General features: G+C 42.6%; 1 protein-coding gene across 2 annotated transcripts in view; it reads left to right on the forward strand.

Moving 5' to 3' along the window:
- Positions 1 to 26,513, forward strand: part of ppm1f (protein phosphatase, Mg2+/Mn2+ dependent, 1F) — a 75,033-nt gene that overhangs the window by 27,436 nt on the left and 21,084 nt on the right. For both annotated transcript variants that reach the window (XM_072245280.1, XM_072245289.1), the window contains exons 2-3: positions 5,874 to 5,995; positions 21,728 to 21,927. In XM_072245280.1, coding sequence (XP_072101381.1) covers positions 5,874 to 5,995; positions 21,728 to 21,927 — 322 coding nt within the window. The remainder of the gene's footprint in view (positions 1 to 5,873; positions 5,996 to 21,727; positions 21,928 to 26,513) is intronic.

Consider the following 26,513-nt stretch of genomic DNA (forward strand, 5'->3'; position numbering starts at 1 on the left):
AAAGTGGTGTTTTTATTGTCACTTCAGCTTTTTGGCATTTGTTTTGCTGTCTGTTGAGAGTTTGTCAATTATTCTGTTTGAATAAAGCTTAATTCCTTTTGAGCTTTCCAATTCGAATAATGCATAATGTCCTGCTTTGACAGAATGAAATTAATAATTGGCAGTAGCTAAGCAGACAGCCTGCCAAATTAATGATATTCAGGAAAAGCAATCAGATTATCTGCAACATTCAGGGCTACATTCATTCATTGCAACTGAACTGTATGATTTCAGTAGTAATGCCAGTTCCTGTGCAGAAACAAAGTAGGGTAATTAAACTGAACGTGCTCTTGTTGATAAGTGGAGAAAGTAAAATAAAGCATAAAAAAAGATGCCTGCTGGATGTCAGATTGAATTTGTGGTCTGCTGGTGTTTTCTGGGTTGTTGATGCTGAGAGATTTAGTAGAGCTAATACTGTCAAGTATGGAATGGAGGGTGGTTTCACTTTTGTTGGAGATAGTTATTGCCTGCCTTTTTTTTTGTGACGGAAGTATTGCTTTCCAATTATCAACCCTTGTTTTTGGGGGGCCTTGCTGTATGTAGATGGCTTCATTTTCTGAGAAGTGGCAAATAAAATTGAACATTATGCAACACAGAACAAATATTCCTGATATGACCTTTTGATAGGAAAAAGCTCATTGGTGAAGCAATAGAAGATGGTCTGATCCAGGTTACCATGATTAACCTCCTAACTTCTATAGCTGTGTTCATTTGTGTGAGATGGAAATCCCAGCCATTGGACATTTTCCTCCCTGATACTCCTTGACTTTGTTTTTAAAACCATGTCTCCTTGATGCTACACGTGGGCCGGTCGGAGTCAGAATCAGATTTATTATCACAGACCTGTGTGGGTTTTACAGCAGCATTACAGTTCAAGACATAAACATTACTATAAGTTAAAAAAGCAAATAGTACCAAAGAGGAAGTGATCATCTGAACAAAATGAGCTAGTGTTCATGGGGTCATGAACTGTTCAAAAATCTGATGGATGGAAGTGAGAAAGAAGCTGTTCCTTAAAAAATTGACAGTGGGTATTCAGGCTCCTGTACCATCTCCCTGCTAGCAGAGTGAGAAGGGGGCATGTCTGGATAGTGAGGGTCCTTGGTAATGGATGCCAACTTCTCTTAAAGGTGTCATTGGTTGTGCCATCAAGTGGTGCTCTGATCTCAAAAGCAATCACTCCTGCAATTCATTTCTTTGGTTTATATTGGGATTTCTAACTCTTTATCAAATCAGATGGAGCTGAATCTTTTAAGTCTTTGAATACTTTTGAGGAAGGAGTACGTGATGCTTTATAATCAAGGAGAAAGGTTACCATGGGAAGTTAGGGATGCCAAGTTGAGGTGGCAAATGGATCAGTTGTGATCTAATTAAGTAGTAGAGCAGGCTTGAGGGACTAAGTAATCTACTCCTAATGCATGTTTGGAACCCCTTCCTACATGCTGTCAAATCCGAGTGCTGAGACAGGAGATGCCTAGTCATAGTGATGACATCAGGCGTATTGCCCAACATATGAGTTTACCAGGATGTTGCTTAATTCACTTTCAGGATAATTCTGTTTATGTATCAATCCCCAAATATTGATGAGAATTATTTTGCAAAGTTGATTGGGTTAAGCATGTCTCTGAAGTGACTATCCAGCGGTAAGGTTGATGCTGAAGATCCACATTGTTTTATTCTTTGTCCTTTGTACTGTAGCAGTTGAGCCATTAAGTTCCTAGTTGTGAAAGTTGTTGTTTTGTGCAGCAGTACAGTGCAAGACATAAAATTATAACTTACAATAAAAATAAATACAAGTGTTCCCCGCTTTTCGAACATTCGCTTTACGAAACCTCACTGTTTCGAAAGACCTACATTAGTTACCTGTTTTCGCTAACAGAAGGAGTTTTCACTGTTACGAAAAAAAGGCAGCGCGCGCCCCGAGCAGCCAAGCTCCTCCCCCGGAACTGCATTCTAGCTGGCATTGCTTAATCACGTGCCTGTGAGCAGCTGTTAGCAAGGTGAGTTCTAAGGTATCGGAAAAGCCTAAAAGAGCTCGTAAGGGTGTGACGCTTAAAGTAAAACTAGACATAATTAAGCGTTTCGATCGTGGTGAACAAAGTAAGGGCAAAGTGAGTTTGGCTTGTGGAAGTTGACGAAGATGATGTTGAAGAGGTTTTGGCATCCCATGACCAAGAACTGATAGATGAAGAGCTGAACAATTGAAACCGAATGCAGTAGTGAACGGACCGAAAGTGAAGTTGTCCAGGAACTGAACGTGAAGCAACTGTGTGAGATTTTCGCTGCAATGATAAAGTATGACTTTAATTTTGAAAGGGTACGTCGGTTTAGGGCAAATTTGCAAGATGGTTTGAGTGCTTACAAAGAACTGTATGATAGAAAAATGCGCGAGGCTAATCAGTCAAACAAGCCTTCCACAGCAGGCGACGAACCTCGGCCTACGACATCGAGGCAGGCAGACAGAGAAGAAGATGACCTGCCTGCCCTGATGGAAACAGACGACGATGAGGTGACACCCCAGTGTCTCACCACCCTAACCCCCGGGCCGCGGACCAATACATTGCAGCGGTAGCCGGGATGCACCCAGCACATCTTTAAGGAAAAAGCCGAAATAAACAAGCTAATTAATTACGTGCCATGTGGCATGTAATTAATTAGCTTGTTTATTTTGACTTTTTTCTTAAAGATGTGCTGGGTGCGTCCTGGCCACCGCTGGACCGCTGCATGCTTCGCGGATCAGTATCGGTTGGCGGCCTGGAAGGTGGGGGCCACTGTACCACCCCAGCCTTCGATGACTCAGCCTAACACACCATCATCAGTGTGCTTGGCGCTGTCTTCCCAATTCCAGTAAGTGATACTATACTGTACATATATTATTTCTACTTTACATAGGCTGTGTATTTTTACGTGTCATTTGGCATGATTTGGTAGGTTATTTTTGGGTCTGTGAACGCTCACAAATTTTTCCCGTATAAATAAATGGTAATTGCTTCTTCGCTTTACGACACTCTGGCTTACGAACCATTTCATAGGAACGCTCTACCTTCGGATGGCAGGGGATACCTGTAGTGCATAAAAGGAGTAATGGAAAAAGTCAAAGTAAAATTTATTATCAGAGTACATACACATCACCACATAAAATGCTATGATTCCCCCCCCCCCCCCAGGGCATACTCAGCAAATCTGTAGAACATCAATAAAAAAACAAGCTGTGCAAATGTAAGTATAAATAAATAGCAATAAATAATGAGATCATGAAAAAAACAAGTTGGAGTCCTTAAAGTGAGACCATTGGTTGTGGGAACACCAAAAATAGAATGAGTGTAGCTATCCCCTTTTGTTCAAGAGCCTGATGGTTGAGGGATGGTAACTGTTCTTGAATCTGGTGGTGCGAGTCCTGAGGCACTTGTAACTTCTACCTAATGGCAGCAGGGAAAAAAGAGCATGGCGTGGATGGTGTGGTTTTTTGGATGCTGCTTTTCTACAGCAACGTTTCATGTAGATGTGCTCAGTGGTTGGAGGGTTTTACCTGTGATGTACTGGGCCGAATCCACAGCGTTTTGTAGGATTTTCCACTCAAAGGTATTGGTATTTCAATACCAGACCATAACACAGCCAGTCAATATACTGAGTTTCCACCACACATCTATAGAAGTTTGTCAAGGTTTTTGATAACATGCCAAATCTCTGCAGTTTCCTGAGGAAGTAGAGGCGTTGTCATTGTTTTCTTTGCAATGACACCCAGTAATACCCAGGAATTTAAAGGTACTGATTGCCTTCATCTGATTCTCCGATGCTTACTGGCTCATGGACCTCTGATATCCCTCTGAAGTCTACAATCATTTCCTTGGTCTTGCTGACATTGAGCGAGAGGCTGTTATTACACCACTCAGTGAAACTTTTAATCTCCCTCCTGTATGCTGATGCTTCACCATCTTTAATACAGCCCACAACAGTAAACACAGACTCTGCAGATACTGGAAATCCAGAACAACATGCAAAATGCTGAAGGAACTCAGCAAGTCAAGCAGCATCCATGGAAATGACTAAACTGTTGACGTGGACTGTTCAGAAATCTAACAGTGGTGGGATGAAGCTGTTCCTAGAATAATGTGTGTTCCTTCATGATGGTAATAATAAGAAGAGGGCACGTCTTGGATGATGGACGCCACCGCCTTCAAACAACACCTTTTTGAAATTGTCCTCTATGGCGGGGAAGTTTTTGCCCATGATGAGCTGGCACTTGGACCAGACCGGGTCCGTTTCCTCCTCTGAAGGATTTTCATCAGTACTCTGCAGCATTCTGGTTTCATGATTACAGTTATTTTAATTTTAACTTTTTAATGTCTCTAGATTTAAAAAAAGAATATTAAGATTGATGATAGAGATGACTGGGTGCAAACACTGTTGGGATTCCAGTGTATTATAGACATTAGAGACTTCAGATGTCCTAATGTGGAGCCACAAACAAGATGCTGGAGGAACTCTGTAGGCAGTATCTGTGGTGGGAAATAGACAGTAACAGTAAACTAGTTCTGTTAAAATACAAGTCCAGAACTACATTTTTGTTACGCATCTGTCTTGTCTTTAGTCTCTTGAGAGTCTGTAAGTACAGAAATTATGTTCTGTGGGCTTGATGCACCAAAGATTTGGTTAAGTGCCTCGTATCATTTTGCTATCAGTCCTAACGGCCTGAAATCAGAGACCAGTTGCACCCCCACAAGGTTTTAACCAGTCCAGCAATGACATTAAAGCTGTTATTGTATCTGCTTTAAAGACTTCCTGATTGGGAAATTAATATTATATTAAAGCTATATACCTTCATGGTATTTTTGTAAGTTAGTACTATGAATATAATTATAAATGTGTTTTGAAATTGAACAGCTGGTAATAGATTTCACAATACTGGGGCATGATCTGTTGAACCCAGTTTTCAAGGCTTAATTGTAGTGCTCTCTGCCCTTACTGAAATCCTGCAAAGGAAGTGGAAGAGACTAGAGGATAAAGAGTAAACCAAAGTGACAGGAACATGAATTTTGATATTAATGTTCTTTTGAGCTAATTTAGTTGAACAATGGGAGTTAAAGGAGTTGGGTAAGGATAGCAGTGGGCATAATCAGGGTGCAGAGATACAGATTAGTGGAAACTCCTGGATGGAGAATGTTTACTGATTAAGCATTTTAAAAATACTAAAATTGATATACATGAGTGGTTGCAAACCTAGAAAGGATTTTAGACTTAATATTGGCTTAAATAAATAGCACGTGATTGTGAATCATCTGGGTTATATAGATTGATGAGTCATTGCTAGGGAAAAATAATATCAAGAGCTAAACGACTGTCCTCATTGTTACCATTTGTGAATGCAGGAGCTGCAAGATATCCATTTATATAATGTCTGTTAAACAGTACATTAACAATTGGTTCAAACAGCGAGGACAAAGAGGAGGTAGACAATGATATCATTTGCTTAGAGGCTAGTTCCTCTGCTGCATGCATATAGAAATTAATTGTGAATTAATAATAATTAGTAATTTTGGCATAATATGACTGATGAACACACATGGGATATAAATGGAAGGACACCAAATATCTAGCCCTATGTATGTTAAAGGTGGGTGTGGGATAAGTGACAAGAAATTCTATTGATTTAGTGAGTTATACAGGAAAAGTTATTAAAGGGGAACTGGAAGAAGTAACTTGTAGAGGTTGTGAAGGAGCAGACATATTTGGGCATTTCTTTGCCAGTATGATTGAAGGAGGAATTTCTCTGCATGTCTGTTTAAACATGTTGAAAAGCTTTGATCTTACTTAGTTTTTAATCTCTCTTACAGAAATCTGCCCCCCGTCTTTGCTGCTGCCCTGATGCATACTGCCATTACCCACATGCAACAGCTGGATATCTCTGTTCTTACAAACAAAAAGGAACCTGATGAGAATGAAGAACAGCTTGTCTGTAGGTATTTGGATTTTCTTTAATAGTAATTAAAATTTCAAAGCAGCACTCACAATACACTGGAGGAACTCAGCAGGGCAGATAGCATCAATGGAAATGAATGAACAGCTGATGATTCGAACTGAGACACTTCAGGACTGGAAAGGAAAGGGAAAGACGTAAAATTTCAAATGTGCTATAGCTAATCATTTTGGCCAACTCAATAACAATATTGATTAGATGCCATCTTTGGTATGATTGAGTTGGGTATCACACTACCTGAAAAACAGTTTAAAACAACTTGAATAGTGCTTGACTTGTGTAATCATGCAGCTTAAGACCTTTCTTAATACAGGTGCATCTGTTCAAAATACGCAATACCTGTACAGGTAAGACAAAATATGTGATTTTTAATAGTATTAGTTTTCTCCAGCTTAAATCAACAGGATATTATCACGATGAATGAAACTAAAGTTGTAAGTTTTTATTGGTATAAAGGTCCGTATCTTCATTATGTTTGTCTTTGCCAGGTTTCCATTTCACAATCATACTGGAGTTCTTGAGTTTTCCTTTAAATCCTTTGTGACCTGATGGTCACTTTCACTAACTGTAATCTCCTCTGGGCAAGTACCTACAATATTTGTGCAGGCACCTAGTTTCTTCAGTACCAATTGATCTTTTCTGTCTTCCAGCACCAAACACTACTTCACTTTTTTGTTTTATTTTAAGTATTTTCATTAATTTAATGTTTAACTGCCTTATTTACAGAAATTAGCATTTCCTCCTCACTGATTATCAAACAGATGCACAAAAAGGATGCTTAGCCACTGCTCTACTCTCTCCCCATTCATGACTGTTCATGACAGTTCAAACACATATAAATTCGCTGATGACACTACTGCTGTTGCCACAATCTCAGATGGCAACGAGGAGGAGTTCACAAGTGAGACAGATTGGCTGGTTGAGTGATGTGACAACAACACGCTTACACTCAACCTTATCAAGACCAAGGAATTGATTGTGGAATTTGGGAAGTTGAGAGAGCACACAACAGTCCTCTTTGAGGGGTCAGTGTGGAAAGGGTGAGCAGCTTCAAATTCCTGTGCATCAGAATCTCAGGACATGCCCTGGGCCCAACACATAGATGTAGTCACAAGGAAAGCATACTGTTACGTACCCTGTATCTGGGTTGACAAACCAGCAGAAATGGATCACTCAATTGGAGTCTGGATTACTAGAACTAAGAAAGTTTTATTAAAGAAACAAGCAACACAGTACTCTAATCAAAAGGATAATGAATGCAACAGTTCAGCAATGATAAACATACATGTACACAGAATTAAGATAACAGGATCAATCAAACTCTATCGTTGTTTGGGGTAAATGACCAGTTTCAAAGTGACGCAAAGTTCAGTTCAACTCAGTTCAGTTCGCAGTAATCGCTGCAGTGGCGATGGACAGTGGGGGGAAGGAGAGAGAGAGCAAAACGAATGAATATTCAAAATGGCTTCCACACAGACCTTCGCAGTCAGCTTTCAGGCGAGTCCTTTGTGATGTCATCTGAGGTCACCGACCGTGACCCCTCCGTTTCCCGATACGATCGTTTCTCTGTGGTGAACCTGGCACCCAGGCAAGGGTGGACACACACCAGGTTCCCGCTGATCGTGCCTTTCCACCCTGAGTGTCTATGGCTTGATCCCGCGATCGGCCGTCCAAGAACTTCCCACTGACTTGTGGGAGACGCACCACTTCCAGGGACTCGTTACCTCGGGGTGCCGTGTGTGTCCTGCCTTAGCGAACCTGTCCCTTTTTATCCCCCTGCTGGGGTATCGCCTGTCCATCACTTCAAACAGTTCAGGGTTCAAAGGGGGAGCCGATCTTGACAGCTCTCCTTCCTTCATTAACATCTCCAAATGCTGCTCCATTGTTTTCCTTATCTCTCTCTCTCTCCTGAAGACAGGTGGCAGACCAACTGCTGATCTCACTGGTGCCAGCCCAGGCCAGCTAACATCTTAATTTATGTGTATTCTTGTCACACTTCCCTACTTTAAGGATTTTTACCGGGGTAAAAATTACAAACATGAATACATTATTTGATACACACAAATACACATCTTTATCAGCTATTTGGCTAGTACAGCGAATTTGAAGTTGTCAACACCTGGCAGACAGTCGGCCATCACATTTTCTGTTCCTTTTATGTGTGTTATTAATAATCCCTTAGACCAGGCTGCAACTTAGCAAACTTCATAGTGGCCAAAAACACTGATGAATTGCGATCAATGTAACCTCTCATTGGGTTTCGTCCCAGACCACGATAACAAGGGTCGCCCCATTCCGACTTAGTTTTCTCTCGCAAGGGCTTAGTAGGAGGAGGAGGGGTAGTAACCACAGAGTTATTGCAAAACTTCCTACAGTACCCCACCATCTCCAAGAGCCCTCTGAGGGCCCTCTTGTCTGTCGGGGTTGGAATGCCAGAGATAGCCTGCATTTTAGCTTGCATCGCTGTCAGCTGCCCCTGTGTCACCCCAATTCCCAGGTAAGTGACCTTCGTGTGGCTGAACTCATTTTTTTCAAGGTTCACTATCAAGCTGGCTTCAGACAGCTGTATTACATTGCCAATACACACCCCTGTGTTCGTCAGCCCTTTTGTCACTGAATTACTCATTCTATATGGATGTTGCTCGCTAGGCTGGCCTAGGGTAACAAACACCACCCAACGTCCCAGTTCTTTGCATCGCCTCGGGACAATCAAGCACACGTGTGCGAGTCGTTTAATTACTTCTCCTAAAGAGTCGCTTTGTTCGGGGATTAAGGGAGAGACCTTATTAGCAGCGCTGGCCAAAACAGTAGCCTTCTCCCATCTGGTCGATACCATACTCATCTTTTCAAAATGGTTTTTTTCTCTTATCAGGGGGACCCTAGCTTCATTGACTTCTGCGCTAACACCGTCTAGGTTTGTTAGCATATCAAAAGCCTGTGACCGTCTCAGTTCGCGTCGGCCATAATTAATAACATCCTTCCTCCGGTGCAGCCGGTAAACCTCTTTCATGATTCCGCCAACTGTTCCCTCCAGTACCGCAAAATGTCCACCGGGGGGGTACCTTGTGGGCCAGGTTAAAAATCTCATCCCCATAACTCTTTTGCACCACCCCCCAGTCCTCATCTGCGGGTACTGTACTTAGTTTCCCTTTCTTCCTTAGCACTTCCTCCTCCACACAATAGCTTACTGGTTCCCTTGTTAATTCTGTGTCAGAGAGAGCTGTCTCTGCCAAAACCATCAGCCCCTCGTCTCGCTGCTGCACCTGCACAAATTCTTTCCTGGCTAATGCTAAGTCTGTCTCAGCTCCCTCACAACCTCTTGTTTCACTACACTCCTTCTTTTCACTTTCTACCCCCTTCTCGTACAAGGCTGGCAGAAACGTCTCAGCTAAATTTACTACCGCAGTCCCGTGATGAACCTGTGAGTCCATGGGCGGGGCCTCAATGCTGGCAGGCTGACCTGTCAATCTCATGGCTGAGAACACGATTCCCCCGGCGAGGTCATTACCGAGCAAGACTTCCACGCCTTTCATCGGTAATTCAGACCTCACCCCGATCGTGACTAGTCCAGAGACCGGGTTGCTTTGTAAGTGTATCTGGTGCAAAGGGACGGCCTCTGTCCCTTCCCCAATACCTTTGACCTTAACCTCCCCAGTCTGGGTCTCTGAGCTAAACTCTAATACACTCTTCAGTATTAGTGACTGACACGCTCCCGTGTCTCTCCAGATCCGCACTGGAACTGGTTTTAACCCCTCCTTCACTGACACCAATCCGGCTGGGATACACTTCTCGCGCCCTTCCTGAACTTTGGCAGACCTGTCCTCCCCCAGCGGTTCGTTTACCAGCTCGATACAGCCAGTCAAAATCGCCGTTTTTCCTTTTCCCGTCTCCTTCTTTGGGGCAAAGCACCTGGACGCAAAGTGTCCGACTTTCCCGCAATTATAACAGACGACCCCAGGAGACTTCCTACCAGACTGCTCCCGGTCTACCTTATCCTTCTCACTAGTCCCCGGCTTACTTTCTGACTTTTCTGGCGAACTCTCCCCGCCGTCCTGACTACCCTTCTGGTAGCCTTTACTCGGGGCAAACTTCATTTTATGCGTCAACGCGTACTCATCCGCTAACTTAGCAGTTGCGGCTAACGTGGCTGCCTCTTTCTCATCTAGGTAGGGTCTCATACCCTCAGGGACACAACCTTTAAACTGCTCAATCAGGATCAGCTGTAGCAGTCTGTCATAATCCCCCTCTACCCCCTTCGAGGCGCACCAACGCTCACAATATGTCTGCATCTCACGGGCAAACTCTAAATACGTGCGGTCCCACTGCTTCCTCGCATTCCGGAACCTCTACCGGTATGCCTCCGGGACCAACTCATAAATCCTGAGGATGGCCTCTTTCACCACCTCATACCTCTGGGCATCTTCCGCGGACAAAGCTGAGTAAGCTTCTTGGGCTTTCCCTTTCAGTACACTCTGAAGCAAGACAGCCCACTTATCCCTCGCCCAGTCCTGACTTGTAGCAACTTTTTCGAAATGGAGAAAGTACCGATCCACGTCGGTATCGTCAAATGGGGGAACCAGCTTAACCTCCTGGGTCGCCCGGAACCCGCCACCTTGGTTCGGCACAGGCCCCTGCTCTGCCCTTATCTTTAACTTCTCCAGCTCGAATTCCCTTTCCCTCTGCCTCTCTCTCTCTTCTCGCTCCCATTGCCTCTCTTTCTCTTCTCTCTCCAACTGTCTGTCCCTCTCTTTCTCTTCTCGCTCCAACTGCTTGTCCCTCTCTTTCTCTTCTCACTCCAACTGCCGTACCCGGAACTCGTGCTCGAGTCTCAGCTTTTCAAGCTGCACCTGTACCGCGTCTCCAGCAGGTTTTTCAATAGACACCACCCCCAGCTCGCCTTGGGGAAACACCTTTAGATACATAGTGCTCTACGATAGCTCTGTGTATCTCCTCTCTCCTCATTGTCGACTTCCCCTTAGCAAGATTCAACCGTTTGGCCACAGCTACCAATTCCGATTTCCTGGCATCCTCTAATGCCTCCAAGGTCGGCGCCTTTATAATTTTCTCAGCCTCCATTTCTGCTGTTTGCCTTTTCTTTCTTTTGGGAATTTTGACCCAATCAATTTACTCCATCCCAAATTTAGCGTTCAAAATCGCGGACGAGAACCCCACTTATGTTACATACCCCGTAACTGGGTTGCCAAACCAGCAGTAATGGATCACTCAGTTGGAGTCTGGATTACTAGAACTAAGAAAGTTTTATTAAAGAAACAAGCAACACAGTACTCTAATCAAAAGGATAATGCATGCAACAGTTCAGCAATGATAAACATACATGTACACAGAATTAAGATAACAGGATCAATCAAACTCTATCATTGTCTAGGGGTAAATGACCAGTTTCAAAGTGACGCAAAGTTCAGTTCAATCTAGTTCAGTTCAGTTCGCAGTAATCGCTGCAGTGGCAATGGACAGTGGGGGGAAGGAGAGAGAGAGCAAAACGAATGAATATTCAAAACGGCTTCCACACAGACCTTCGCAGTCAGCTTTCGGGCGAGTCCTTTGTGATGTCATCTGAGGTCACCGACCGTGACCCCTCCGTTTCCCGATACGATCGTTTCTCTGCGGTGAACCTGGCATCCAGGCAAGGGTGGACACACACCAGGTTCCCGCCAATCGTGCCTTTGCACCCTGAGTGTCTATGGCTTGATCCCGCGATCAGCCGTCCAAGAACTTGCCCCTGGCTTGTGGGAGATGCACTGCTTCCAGGGTCTCGTTACCTCGGGGTGTCGTGTGTGTCCTGCCTTAGTGAACCTGTCCCTTTTTATCCCCCTGCTGGGGTATCGCCTGTCCATCACTTCAAACAGTTCAGGGTTCAAAGGGGGAGCCGATCTTGACAGCTCTCCTTCCCCTTCATTGACATCTCCAAATGTTGCTCCATTGTTTTCCTTATCTCTCTCTCTCTCCTGAAGACAGGTGGCAGACCAACTGCTGATCCCACTGGTGCCAGCCCAGGCCAGCTAACATCTTAATTTATGTGTATTCTCGTCACAACGCTAATAGCTATACTTAGTAGTTTGAGGAGATTTGATATGTCACCAAAGACTAGCATGTAGACTACAGATGTACACTGGAGAGCATTCTGACTGGTTGCATCACCGCCTGGTATGGACGCTCCAGTATGGAAGATTGAGAGGCTGTAGAAGGTTATAGAGTAACACATACAAAGTGCTGGAGGAATGTGACGTAGTTAATCTAATGAGTGTGATTGCCTCCTAAATCAGTGTTAAGATAACTCTCTCCCCTCTCCTTGATACTCCTTGAAGCTCAGATTCTAGGTCAACAACTTTGTGCTTCAGCTCCTCGGCAACTAATTGCTGCAGATGTGATCACCAGAAACAACAATGGGATCCATAAGCTCCCATATCATTTTAAAAAAAAGTCCTTACCTCTTCTCACCTGCTATTCACCTGTGCTTCTTTGCTAAAGCCGCTCCAGCCTAAGCCTCAGCTCTGGACCTCAGACAAATACATTCACACAATGCATGCTTCAAAAATGGCATCTGGGGCCTTGGCCTCTTGCTCTTATCATTGAAGTCTCTTGAGCCAGATCCACAATTCCCCACCGACTGTCCATTCACTCTATGGCTACTCACAATGGCTGCTCCACTTATACCCAACTTCTTTTTTTATTGTCCCTTGTCAATGGCCTAATAATAACCCAATGGATTTCAAACTGAGCAGAAGGTCCTGACAAGCCCCACTTGCTTTTTAAATCTTCTGCTACTCACTATATGGAATGGCTCCTGATACTGTCTTATCCAGTTTTCTCTAGGAACACTTGGCAGAAATTGATTGTATGCCCTAAGACAATTCAGAAATTCTTAGAAACAAATCAGCAATAGGAAAGTGTATAATATTTTATTATTTTGGAGTTTTACTGTTGATTTGTATTGATTTATTTTACTCTTAGTGCTCTTAATGTGTCTTGGAATTAAAAGTGCAACATCTATTTTATTGAACTATTTTGCATAATTTATTTTCCTCTGGAGGTTAGAGGTCAGACTAATGGCGAAGAATGTTTGACAGGCATTTGAAAAAGTTTCGTGAACTTAGAAATTGGTACAATTTCCAGATTTTTAAAAAAGCATCTTTTAAAAATGACACCTGGTCTGGTGAGAGTCTTTAGTACTTCTGGTTAAAACAGGTAGCATCTGCAAAAAGAAACAAAATCAAAGTCTCAGGCTGAAGACTCCATCAGTTTTGATTAAATTCTGAAACATTAACTCTTTTTCTATATGCTGCCTAACCTGAACATTTTCTATTTTTATCTCCATTTGTACAAATCTTTGTAGCCATTTGGAGCAGTGTAGACTCCAGTAGGCAATATGTTAATGGCAGAGTGAAATGGTGTATGAACTAGGAACTTGGAATACTTACTATTCCGGTGAAAGGTGACAGACATTTTTACTTAAATGAACAGCACAGTGGGTATTACTGACTTTTTATGCATTTGAAAACTTCTACCTACATAAATCAGTGTTCATCAGAGTAAAGTGTCTTTGACCTGAACTTTAAACTCAGTTTCTATTTCCATTTGATGCCTCACCGGATGAATCCTTCCAGCATTTACAATTTTCCTTTCAGATTTCAAGCATCTGCAGTTTATGACTTTCACTACTTATTTTTTTATTGAACTGTATTCACTGGCTGGCATACGTAATATTCTTGTTTTCTCTTCCATCTTTAATGGACATTCATTTATTTTGGAACAAAGCTTCACTCAGGTGAAATTAACAATCAAACAGCTTGTAACAGCACTGGTAACATGAACAAAAACCCAGTTACACCAGTTCAATGTGACATGCTGGAGTTACTTCCTGTTGTGCAGTTTAGTGCCTGTTCCTTAAATATCTTACTCAATTTGCTTCTGATAAATGGCAGATTCCTTTCTGAAGATAAAATAGGTCTGTTTTGATCCAGAATATGAAGTATATCAGCTCATTTTGCTGTGTACATAGGAGAAAACAAGCAGCCTTTGCAAACAAAACAGATTTTAACTTTACTTTTGACAGTATCTGTTCTCTTGCTAGTGAACAATAATTTTGTGAAATATTATAGCTAACTTCCTAACTTCTCATCCTACCCTCTACTAGAACTTTATTTTGCCTTAATTATGACATCAGAAAGATTACTACACAGTGATTTCTGCTTCAGTTTATGCTCAGTCAGAGTTATTTATGTAGCAAAGGATTATCTGTTGTGTTGGTAGATTAATTACCAGCTGGTGTGATCATGATGTTACTCATAAGCAATACATGAGTTTGGGCCACTTGCTGAGATTGAGAAATCTTCCCCTTCATTGACTGATGGGTAACTTCTGCCAGAAACTATAAGATCTTTTGCAGCTCTAGCAGTGGGAGATACTAGAAAGGTTTAGTCTGGGTGCTGTAGTGGGAAACGTGATAATCAACTCAGTAAATTGGATGACCTCTCTGGCAGATGGCCTGGCATTTACCTGTGGAGAGTCTGAGTACTTTGTGGGTCCTCATTGTTTTCATTTATTATTCAGGGTCTACACATTGCTGGCAAGGCCAGCATTTATTGCTCATCCCTAATTATTCCTGAGAAAGAGGTGGTACTGGTGAGCCGCCATAAGCCATTGCAGCCAGCTGATAAAGGTGCTCTCACAATGGGTAGGGATTACCAAATGACAAAGGAATAGCAATATACACTAGTGGCCACTTTATTAAGTATACTTGTACACTTGTTTATTAATGTAAATATCCAGTCAGCCAATCATATGGTAACAACTCAATGCATAAAAGCATGCAGATATGGTCAAGAGATTCAATTGTTATTCATACCAAACATCAGAATGGGAAAGAAATTTGATCTAGTGGTTTGAGTATCTCAAACTGCTGATCTCCTGGGATTTTTATACGCAACAAGCACCCATAGATATTAATAAATTCAAATGTGAACCTGTCTTCAGGTGAAAATTTTCCTATTAACATGTAGCCTCCCGTAGTAATCAGATACTATTATCACAAGAACACATGCTGCTAATTTCAGTATGGCAAGACACTTGAGAGAGAGTTGATTGGGAAATTGGCAATCGGTTGGTTATGTTGATGTGGAAAAAAGTACAGTCGATGTTTCGGTTGATACGTATGCAATGATGCACTGTTATGAGGAGGAACTGCTTTTCCCAGAGAGTGGTGAATCTGTAATTCTCTCCCCAATGAAGCAGTGGAAGCTATCTCAGTAAATATATTTAAGACAAGGTTGGATAGACTTTTGCATAGTAGGGGAATTGAGGGTTATGGGGAAAGGACAAGTAGGTGGAGATGAGTCCTTGGCCAGATCAGCCATGATCATATTGAATGGCAGAGCAGGCTCAATAGGGCATATGACCTACTCCTGCTCCCATTTCTTATCTTCTTAAAAGCCTCTGATTCTGTCCAGCCATTGTGGGTGGAGCATCCTTTTTCTGTACCATTGTAATAAGCCAGAAGACAAGTATTTATGTTAATGGCCCTCATTGATCCATTCATTGCAGTACAGTATAACACTGCATCAAATGATTTTGGGTATCTTCTGGTTGATGAATGATAAAAATGGAAACTAGTTTTGTGACCCAGGGACAGCCTGTACTGACATTGGGAGCAGTCCAAAAACTATTTACTCAGGTAATTCCTTGGATGAAAGGTTTGTTCTCTCACTAGTGACTAAAGACATGTGCTTTCAAATTAAGATAAGTCAGGTGATCTTATTGATCATAATCATATAACATAGATCCAAAGGGGGCATGATACAGTAGATATCGATGTTTTCATTGAAGGGAGTATATCAAGCAAAGGGTCACAGTTATAAGATTAGGCTCAATCTTTAAAAGTAAGATGACTGTCTGGAATTCTCTACCCTAGAGGGTTATGGAGGTTAGGACATTGTGGGTATTTTAACGAGGAAGTGGGTAAGTATTTGAAAGTTTTAAGGAATTGAATTGTCATATCAAATAAGATGAAGCCTGGGACTTGTCAACTATAATATTGAATAGCAAGGCATGCAGGAGGTGCTGACTGGTTTATTCCTGCTCCTGTTCTCTTATGTTCTTAATGGATCATTCTACTTCCTGCGTGCAATATGCATATTGGTGAAAATGCACATGTCTCTACAAAGGATTATGATGTAAAAATGAAGATTGTTTTCAAAAACTACTAAATTGAAAGATGTTGATTGAATGAACTAAAATGGTACAGCTCTGTTGCATCTAAGCTCCACAAGTGTGCAGCTGCGCAATAACTAAAATACTACCACGCAGCTGAAATTTTATTTTATAAAATGTCTTCTTAAAGTGCCACGCAGTTTTCAGGCCATATAAAAATTTCCTGCTCAGAGCAATGGTTGGTCTGTGCAGCTGTAAAAAAAAAAGAGAACGTTGCTCCACGGTTTACCTCAAATCTTTCAAAATATAATCACATTCTCTAGTTATTGTGATCATCAAGTAGGTTCAATGTTGTACACTGCTATTTGCATTTAAATAATTGCATTTTTTTAAAGCGAACTCAAGACTTGCTTAATTTTTGGGAGTTCTGGATTTAAATTTTCTTGCAGTTCTGTATATAATGCAGACTGATCAAGAGAATAGACAGCATTAAAAAAAGCACGAACATATTATTATATAGGCCTTGCTTTGTTGCTAAGAAGTGCAATTGCTTGTTAAATCGGGTTATTCGATAGTGCTATTTGAATTCCTGCTTATTAATTAAAGAAGCTGTGTACTGGCCTGCCTTAATGTCTGTATTATGCAGAGAATAAAGGAGCTTTGGGGTTAAAATAAATCTCCAGTCATCAAGGACAGTGTAATACTGGAATGCCTGAACTTGTCAAAGAGAATTGGTTTGCATTTGTAAACAGTACATAATGTTTGACTAACGATTATTTTTTTTATTTGCTGGGCAGGTCAGATAATGGATGTGTGAATGTTATATGGACTTCCAGAAAGTATCTGACAGCATTTCATCCAAAATGTCAAAAGATTTAGAGCCCTTGGTATTGGATGTAATCTATGGAGTCTTTGCAACCAGATGTTGAAGGGATATGATACAATCTACATTTCCTGATCAGAGGAGCATAGTATTTAATGAATGGAATGCTAGAGTGGTGTGAGAAGGCTCCCAAGAGGATAGAAGGATTAAGACAGGATAAAAGAGCAGCTGCCTTGTGATTGCTTTTACTGTGGGGAAGCCTGTGCAAGTTGTGCTGACTCTAGATTAGAAACATAGAAAACCTACAGCACAATACAAGCCCTTCAGCCCCCAAAGCTGTGCCGAACATGTCCTTACCTGAGGAATTACCTAGAGTTACCTATAGCCGTCTATTTTTCTGAGTTCCATATACCTGTCCAGGAGTCTGTTAAAAGACCCTTAAAGAAGATATAGAAGCCGTGTTTGCTCCCTTGAGCTTGGAGTTTGAATGATTTCCCTGATGTTGCGGTGAGCAACAGATTACGTGATGTAATAGAAATCAGCGGCAGCCTGGAATGATCCAGAGGCTGGAAAGGTCTGATCTCAATAGGCGTGATAGTTTTTATGTGACGCCAGAGGAAGTCATTGATTTCATTTGAGGAAGATGTTTCAGACACAGGCAACAGAATTTGTGAAATATGGTTAATATGTAAATAAATTTTTCAGACCACTGAGACTTGGGAATCCCACTACTGATGGATTTTGCAAGTTACACTACTAACTACTTTATTAATCACACTTTTTCTGGTAAATGATCACTGCAATCAGTAGCCTGTAACTTCCCTTTTGGAGTTGAGCTTTTGAACCTCCTGTACAACCTGGTGTTTTTGCAGTGTGACCTGAAGTCTCTAAGATGCAGGATAGTTGTGGTGTGTGCAGACCAAATCAAGACAGATTGGCTTGGGCATGAGAGTGGGGAATGAGCCAATGTTTGGCCATTGCTGGACAGGACTTAGAGGCGAGTCGATGCTGTAAAACCAAGGTGAGGCAGAATCGAACAGAGCCCAGGCCCGAGAGTGATGAAAGACCTGGGTTTAATCAATTTAAGCACCAGGCCCAATTGGAAAGGTTGAGAATGGGCCAAATTGAGGCAGCAGGGCCCAGGCCCAAGAGCTTATCAAAGTGGCAGTGCCTGGGTCTGAGAGCAAAGTATGTCCTGAGATTTGGACAATTTAAGTACAGTTCCAGATTGAAAAGGTCAATGTGTCGGAGGGCTGGCTGGAGGCGAGGTGCGGGCCAGTTCACCTTGCTGCTCTGTGAGGCTTACTCATCTCTCTGCTGAATTGAGGCTGTGGCCTGCACTAATCAGCTCCTGAATCGGCTGCTGGCTTTGTGTATGTGGACTCACTTTTGTGAACTTCAGTTCTGAATGCTATCTACTTACCTTTATTGCTTACACAGTTTGTTTTTTACTGTCTGCGCATTGGGTGTTTGGTCTTTTTTTAATGGATTCTATTGACTTTCCTTGCTTTGTAGCTGCCTGTAAGAGGACAAATCTCAAGGTTGTATAAAGTACACATACTTTGATAATAAACATACTTTGAACTTTGTTAACTATTTTTGGAAAATGTTTTGCTGGAAATAAAATGCAACTGAAAAGCAAGATGAATTTCTCAGTGGGCTCTGAACCATGCTGAAATGTGTGCAAAATTGCTTTTCCATAGCCCAATGCTGATTTTGTTTGGAGTTATATAAACAAATTTCCAGCCTATGGTGTAAGTTGTTATGTAGCATTCACGTGCATCTTTCTGTGAAAGCTGCAGCTTCTAGAAGTGTACGGACACTCACTTCCAGGTCAGAAAGTTGTAAGTTTAAAGTCCTATTTATGGTATTGTTTAAGTAGCTGTGCTGGACAGTGAAATGTTGTCTCATGGTCAGATCAGGCTCTCAAAACATAAATGTGAAATCATATTGTCATATGCTGCCTAAATCGGGTTGGATTTATCAGTAACGAAGAATGAAGATGATAGCTGAATGTATTTTTAGTTGGAAAGCAAACAATTTTATTAGTTTTTGTTGTTTGTTATTGGTAACAAACCAGTAACCAGTAACAAACAACAAAAACTAAAACTGGAAAACCTCTGTTTAATTGCCCATTTGGAAGAGCAGAGTTTTAAATGTATACTTATTGATTCCCATCATTTATGTGAGCCAAGGACTATTTTGGCAAACCTTATTTTCCAGTTCTTAGCCCTATCAGTTACAGTCCCTAAAGCGTTTATCCCTGATAATCGTTTGCCTTATCATTGTGGGCAGTGTTTCAGACATCCGTAGCTCTTAAGAGCATAAATGCTCTCTCATTTTGCTGATGCTTCAACCAGTCATGATTAATCTATGTCACCTGGTTATTAATCCTACAGCCAGGAAATAAATTGTACCGCTCACAGTGGCTCTGCCTTTCATAATTGAAAACATGTCAGTCACATCTCCCTCAGTCTGTTTTGTTGTAGGAGTGTGTAGGTATGGGCAAAGTGGTATTTAATATGGCTTCTGTATGATCTATTCATACTCAGTGCTTTGGCAAATAAAGGCAAGCATCCTGTTTGCATTCATAACCTGAAGGTCTCAAGACGAATTATGAGCTTGCACTTTATGTACCTAATTTAATATCCTACATTTATTATGCATTCCTCTGTTTACTCTCTCAAATGCCTTCTCATATTTTTCAAGATTAAATTCTATTTGCCAGTTTTCATCAAATGATGTATTTGTGTAGTCTAAAATTTTCTTCCTTTTTTCTAATAACGTGTCAATTTTGATATTATCTTCAAAATGGGGATATCTGAATTGGCAGAGTGATTGGTGAAGAGAATCTAATCCTAATCATGGAATCTATAAATCACATCTAAATTACTGAGAGATGTCATGAATAGCAAGAGATTTTGCTAAACTTCATATAGACTTTACCGTTTTTATCCTGTAAGTTGCTCAACTGTTCTTTCTATACCACAGTGATATCATGTTTGGTCTCTGTAGTGTTCAGTTTTGGGAAGAACTATGGCACAATTGAAGTTAGTTGCCTGATTATGTATAATACAGCTTTTCAGTTGGATGTATACCACTAAAGGACCTGATGCACAATTCACCATCCTCAACTTGACGATTGAGTAAATAGTCTCATTTCTCTGACCTCAAGACATAGAACATAGAACAGTACAGCACAGGATCAGGCTCTTCGGCCCAAAATGTCATGCCAAACTAACAGAAAAGTAAATCAAAAAAACCCAAAAGCTAATCCCTCCTATTACACAACATCCATATCCCTCCATCTTCCTCATATTCATGTGCATCTCTTAAAAGCCTCTATCATATTTGCCTCTACCAGCATGCCAGGCAGTGCATTCCAGGCATACACCACTCTCTGAATTAAGAAAAAACTTACCCCTCACATCCCTTTTGAACCTACAATGCATACACTCTGGCATTAGACAGTTTTACCCTGGGGGAAAAGATGCTCCCTGTCTACTCTAGCTATACCTCTGATATAAACCTCTATCAGATAGCCCTTCAACTTCTTCCGCTCCAGAGAAAACAACCAAAGATTGTTCAGCCTCTTGTGATAGCACATGCCCTCTAAACCGGGCAGCATCCTGGTAAACCTCTTCAGCACCCCTCTCCAAAGCCTAGACATTTTTCCTATAATAGTGCGATCAAAACTATATGCAATACTCTATAGATGTAGCCTAACCAGAGTTATATAAACTTGCAACATAACCTTTTGACTTTTGAACTCAATGATTCGACTAATAAAAGCAGGTATTCCATAAGCCGCCTTAACCACCCTTTTGACTTGTGTAGCCACTTTCAAGGAGCAATGAACTTAGACCTCATCCTCTCTACTCAGCAACACTATTAACAGTGCCCTTAACAGTGTATTGTCTCCTTGCATTTGCCTGACCAAGGTGCAACACCTCACATTTATCTAGGTTAAACTCCATCTGCCATTTCTTTGCCCATATCTGCAACTGATCTATATCAAGCTGTCTTCTTTGCCAGTCTTCTACACTGTCAACAGCTCCACCAATCTTGGTATCATCAGCAAACTTACTAACCACCCCCCCCCCCCCCCCGCCAACCTACATTTTCATCCAGGTCATTTATACATATATCACAAACAGCAGATGTACCAGCACAGATCCCTGCAGAACACCACTAATTACAGACCTCCAGCTTGAATACATCCCTTTGACCATTGCCTTCCGTCTTCTATGCACAAGCCAGTTCTGAATCCAAACAACCAATTCGCGGAGGATTCTTCTCTTAACTAGTCCGCACAATAGCATAAAGTAATAAACACCCAAAGTGTCAAGAGTAATCTTCTGTAGTTTTACTGGGAAACTAGAACAGCCATTATCCGAGCAACACACACAGGTTGCTGGAAGAACTCAGCAGGCCAGGCAGCATCCATGGAAAAGAGAAAACAGTTGGTGTTTCGGGCTGAGACCTTTCATTAGGACTGGGGTGATAAGTCGGAGGTGGGGGGGGGAGCAGTGAGAGAGAGTTTCACTGAGCTCCCGTTGAAGGGAAGATTTAAAGTCGGTTTGTATTTTCAGATCCCTTACTACGTGGAACATCCTCTAATCCCTGTAGCTAATTTAACATTGTTGAATTTCATTGCACTTTAGTTGGTATGCTTATTGATTAGATCCATCTAACTTTATTGTTTTCTCTTGCTCCTTTAGTGCTGGATGGAGAACTGGTGGCTCGAACAGTATTTAACAAATTGCTGGAGGTATGCTGTGATTGGATAAAAGAACCACAATTGCTACAAGTACCAAAGCGGTACTTAAAAGTTTCCAGTCATGCGATTCGGAACACACGGCGAAAGATGGAGGACAGACATGTAGCATTGCCTGAGTTTAATGCTCTGTTTGGTATTGAGGTAAGTTGTTTCTTTTTGTAAAAAGAAACATCGTTATGCTTTGGCCCCAGAATTGAATGAATACAACCTAAACTGATAGGCTATAAGTATCTAGCCCATGAAAAATTTTAAGAGGTGCGCGAACAAACTATTCACTTGAATAGAGTGATTTTCATAACCCTGATATGTCCTAACCTGCTTTACAGCCAATAAGTGTGTTTAATCTGTAGTTATTAGTAGTTATGGCCTGTATAAAGGGAGGAATGGGATGTGGTGAGATAGGAGCCTGAGGTAATTGGTGGACTGAAAGAGGGGTGTAAGATCACAGGCATATAAGGAGAAGGGATCAGTGGGATCAAAATGTCTGTGTTCTCTTTTTCTTTCGCCATTGGAAGTGGCCCAGAGTTGGGTATTTGGACATTTTGGATAGCTTGCCTGCTTGCCCTTTCATTTGACTGCTCAATATCAGAAAAAAAGAAAATGATGTGTATTGTTTCTTAAAACCCAGTTACTGCTTTTATTACTGAAACACTCCGTCGGCTGCGTAAGTCTAGGGAAGACAATCTCCGGCCCCGCCAAACATGAGATCGAGGTGCAAGCCCAACCCAAAACCCCCAGTTTACGTGGATGCTGTGAGATTTGTTACCCTGTTACAAATAAATACCATGAAATAACAGATACAATTAAACAATTTAGCTTTATAATTCTTAATTTGACTAAAGGGTTAGTAAAGAAAAAGCAAAAACAAGAAAAGGACCTATTTTAATGAAACAGTCTAATGTGCACATGTTGGAGCTTATGGTTTCCCCTTCACAATTTCAATTTCAATCTCCCCGGGCTTTGTCGAAAAATGGCCCCGCCCTGGGTTGAGTTCTCTGACCTTTCCTCTGCAGAGTCTTCTCCCTTCATCTCCCGCCAAACAAAACACCTAGCTCACCTTTGTCAGGCACACAACATAAAAATGCACTCTCTTCACTGGACGGCTCATATTCCAAAACACCTGTTATCTCTAACCATAACCCAAACACTGCTTCTACAGAAAGACCATTACGTTAGCAGTGAAACTTTTCCCAGGGTGTTGCACTCTTCCCCCACCACCCCCACACCAAAATTAATCATGTCCTCATGACATTGAGATATTTACCACCCCTTCATACAAAGCAGAAGGTCCAACTGAGATGTAAATGGCAGTGACATAGCTCACCAAGGTGATAAGTGCTGCACTCTGTTTCCCCGGTGCTACATAGGTCAGCCTATCTAGTGTTCTCTTGATTCTTTGAGACCTCCTTACCCCATCATCTACTTTAGGTTCAGACACTCCTTGGGATACTTCTGGTCTACATGGCGAGGCCTCCCCCTGGTCTCGTGCCCTCCTGCAGCTCAGACCCTCTGCCACTTTGCTGAGCCTCACTTCATCCGTTTAATGGTCCTGCTGAAACCCAGTGTCCACGGATAGTTCCTCCCCCCCGATTTCACTTGACTCGGTGTGAGAGGGTTGGGAATCTTCCTCATTCAGTAGGGAGTTAGCAAAAGGCAGCATATACCACACCCCTATTTCCTCATCCTCCAAGTCTATATCCCATTCAGAGGTGGGGCCGGTCTAATCTCTCCTGCTGTTGGTCCATCAATTACTCCTCATTGCCGCAGAGTCCTCTTACTAGGTGTAGGCTCCAGGTTGGGCTCTATGTCAACCTGCACCTCTTGGCCCAGAGGCAGAAGGTGGTCCCAGTGGAGAATCTTGACTGGCCCATACCCACCCTCTGGTCTCACCTGGAAAACTGGTATGTTTGGCATCTGACTCTCCACTATATAGGGCGTAGCTGCCCATCAGTCAGCCAACTTATGCTTCCCATGTAGCCCCAAATTCCTTGAAGACTCGGTCTTCCGGCATGAGTTGGGAGAACGTAACCTTTTGATCATACCTCCTCTTATTTCCTTATTTCTGCTTGGCAGCTGCGACCTCAGCTAATTTATAAGCATTTTTCAGCTCCCTTCTCATATCAGACGCATACTTCAGATAAGTCTTCAGTGGTGGGTCTTCCTCACCAGTCCCAAAACAAAGGTTGAAGGGCAACCTCGCCTCACACCCAAACATCAGATAATATGGTGAGTACCTGGTTGCTTCATTTCGTGTACAGTTGAAGCAGTGGACCAGATGTCCAATATGTTGACTCCACTTGGTCTTGCTGATTTCCAAAGTTCTGAGCATGTTTAGCAAAGTCCGATTAAATCTCTTGGGCTGGGAATCGCCCTGCGGGTGATAAGGCATAGTCCTCGAAGCATGCTCAGTAACTCATGTATGAGCCTACTGTACTCTCGAAATCCTCTCCCTGATCACTATGTACCCATCCGGGGAGGCCATAATAAATGAAATACTTCTCCCATAACACTTTGGCCACCGTGGGCACCCTCTGATCCTTGGTAGGGCAGTTTGCGCATATCGGATGTAGTGGTCACTGATGACTAAGACATTCGCCATGTTGCTGGCATCTGGCTCTATTGACAGGAAATCCATACACACCAGGTCAAGGGGCCCGCACTCTGCAAGTGGGACAGTGGAGCAGCCTGTATAGGCAGCATCTTCCTGTGTATGCATTGAATGCACAACTTGCAGTACTCTTTGACCTCTGGCTTCATTCAGGGCCAGTAGAACCGATCTCAGCAATCCATACGTCTTTTCAACCCCCAAATGTCTAGAACCATCATGAAGTGATTTCAGCACAATCCTCCAATACTTCTCAGGCAGAACCAGCTGGGAACGCCGAGGCCGGTCCAGAGGCGACGTGACCTGATATGGGATCTGGTTCCTTAACTCTAATCTGGGCCATTCTCTCAGTAATGGAGGCACCGCAGCGTGTTTTGTCTTCTCCGCTTGGGCCATGTCTCCGTTTTCGATCACTGACCAAATGGTACTGATGCCCGGGTCATCTCGCTGAGCAGCTGCCACTTCCCCAGGACTCAATTCTGGCAACTGGTTTGCCTTCGGAGCAGTCAGGTTACAGTAAGCTTGTGGAATGGTGTTATCAGAAGCTTCCAATTGATCTACTGCTCAACCCTGCTCTTGCCTTCACCATGATGGAAAACTGGCACATGGCTTTCACTCCTGGGGCTGGAACACTCTCCAACTCCTAGTCCCTGTCCCAGTCCCAGTCCTTCAGGTGCACATCAGCATCAACGTTCCTACTTCCCGGCTGGTACTTCAGGCTGAAATCATAGGCAGACAACACTGTCAACCACAGATGGCCTCTGACATGCAATTTCGCTGAGGTCAGGATATAAGTTAGGGGATTGTTATCAATCCTCACCTCAAACTTGGCCCCATAGAGGTAGATTAGATTAGATTATGAAGACACGCAGTCCTCTTTTATTGTCATTTAGTAATGTATGCATTAAGAAATGATACAATATTTCTTCTGGTGTGATATCACAAAACACAGGACAGACCAAGACTGGAAAAAATACTAACAAAACCACATAATTATAACATGTAGTTACAACAGTGCAACAATACCATAACTCGATGAAGAAGTCCATGAGCACAGTAAAAGTTCAAAGTCTCTCAAATGTCCCACATCTCAGCAGACAGGAGAAGAAAGAAAAACTCTCCCTGCTATACCCGACCACGGTCCGACTCTGAGTCATCTGAAAACTTCGAGCTCTGATCAGCTCTCCGACACCGAGTACTGAGCGCCATCTCTATCCGAGTGATTCGACCTCCATCTCGGTCGCCAACAGCAGCCAAAGCCAGGGATCTTGAGGCCTTCCCTCCGAAAGGTTCCCGACCATGCAGTAACGACAGCAGCAAACAAGCGTTTCAGAAAGTTTTCCAGATGTTCAAGTCAACTCAACTTATCCACCACAGCCCATTTCAATGCCAGTATCTCCAACTTGTGCATGGGATATTTTTCTCAGAGGGTGACAGACTCTGACCGACAAAAACAACAGGTCTCAGCCCGGTGCCCTGATCCAAATACAGGATACTCCTTAAGCCCTTCTCTGCTGGCATCCATATGCAGTACATATGGCAATTGGGGGTCCGCAAAAGCCAGCACAGGCACCTGTGTCAGCAGTTCCTTCAGCAACTGAAAGGCCTCTTCACATTTCGCATCCCACCTTGCTCCAAAAGGCTCCGAAGGGCTAAGATACTCTTTATCCTCCTCTCCTGTTGTCCCTCCCTTTCCTTCCCAAGGGAGGGTTACCACACAGAAGCTGCTCTAAAGGGTGACTCACTTTTGCACGTAGCACAAACCTCCGATGGTATCCACAGAATCCAAGGAACGAGCGAAAAGCACTCACTGTCTGGGGCCTTGGCCATGTGGTCACCACCTCTATCTTAGATGGATCAATAGCTACTCAATCCAGTGAGACGATGTGCCCAACGTTGCTGACAGATGTCTTGCAGAACTGGTACTTGTCCAGGGAAAGTTTTAACCCTTCAGCTTTCAGGCGGCCCAGCACCTTCATAGCCTCACTTCATGTTCCTCCAAGGTGGGCCAAAACACTAAGGTCATCCTCATACTAATACCTCAAGCAAGTTCATATCCCCCAACATTTTCTCCATGACACATTGGAAGGTCGCAGGGGTTCCCGATATGCTCTGGGGCATC

The sequence above is a fragment of the Mobula birostris genome, chromosome 2 (genome assembly GCF_030028105.1).
Source record: "Mobula birostris isolate sMobBir1 chromosome 2, sMobBir1.hap1, whole genome shotgun sequence".
Taxonomy (NCBI): Eukaryota; Metazoa; Chordata; class Chondrichthyes; order Myliobatiformes; family Myliobatidae; genus Mobula; species Mobula birostris.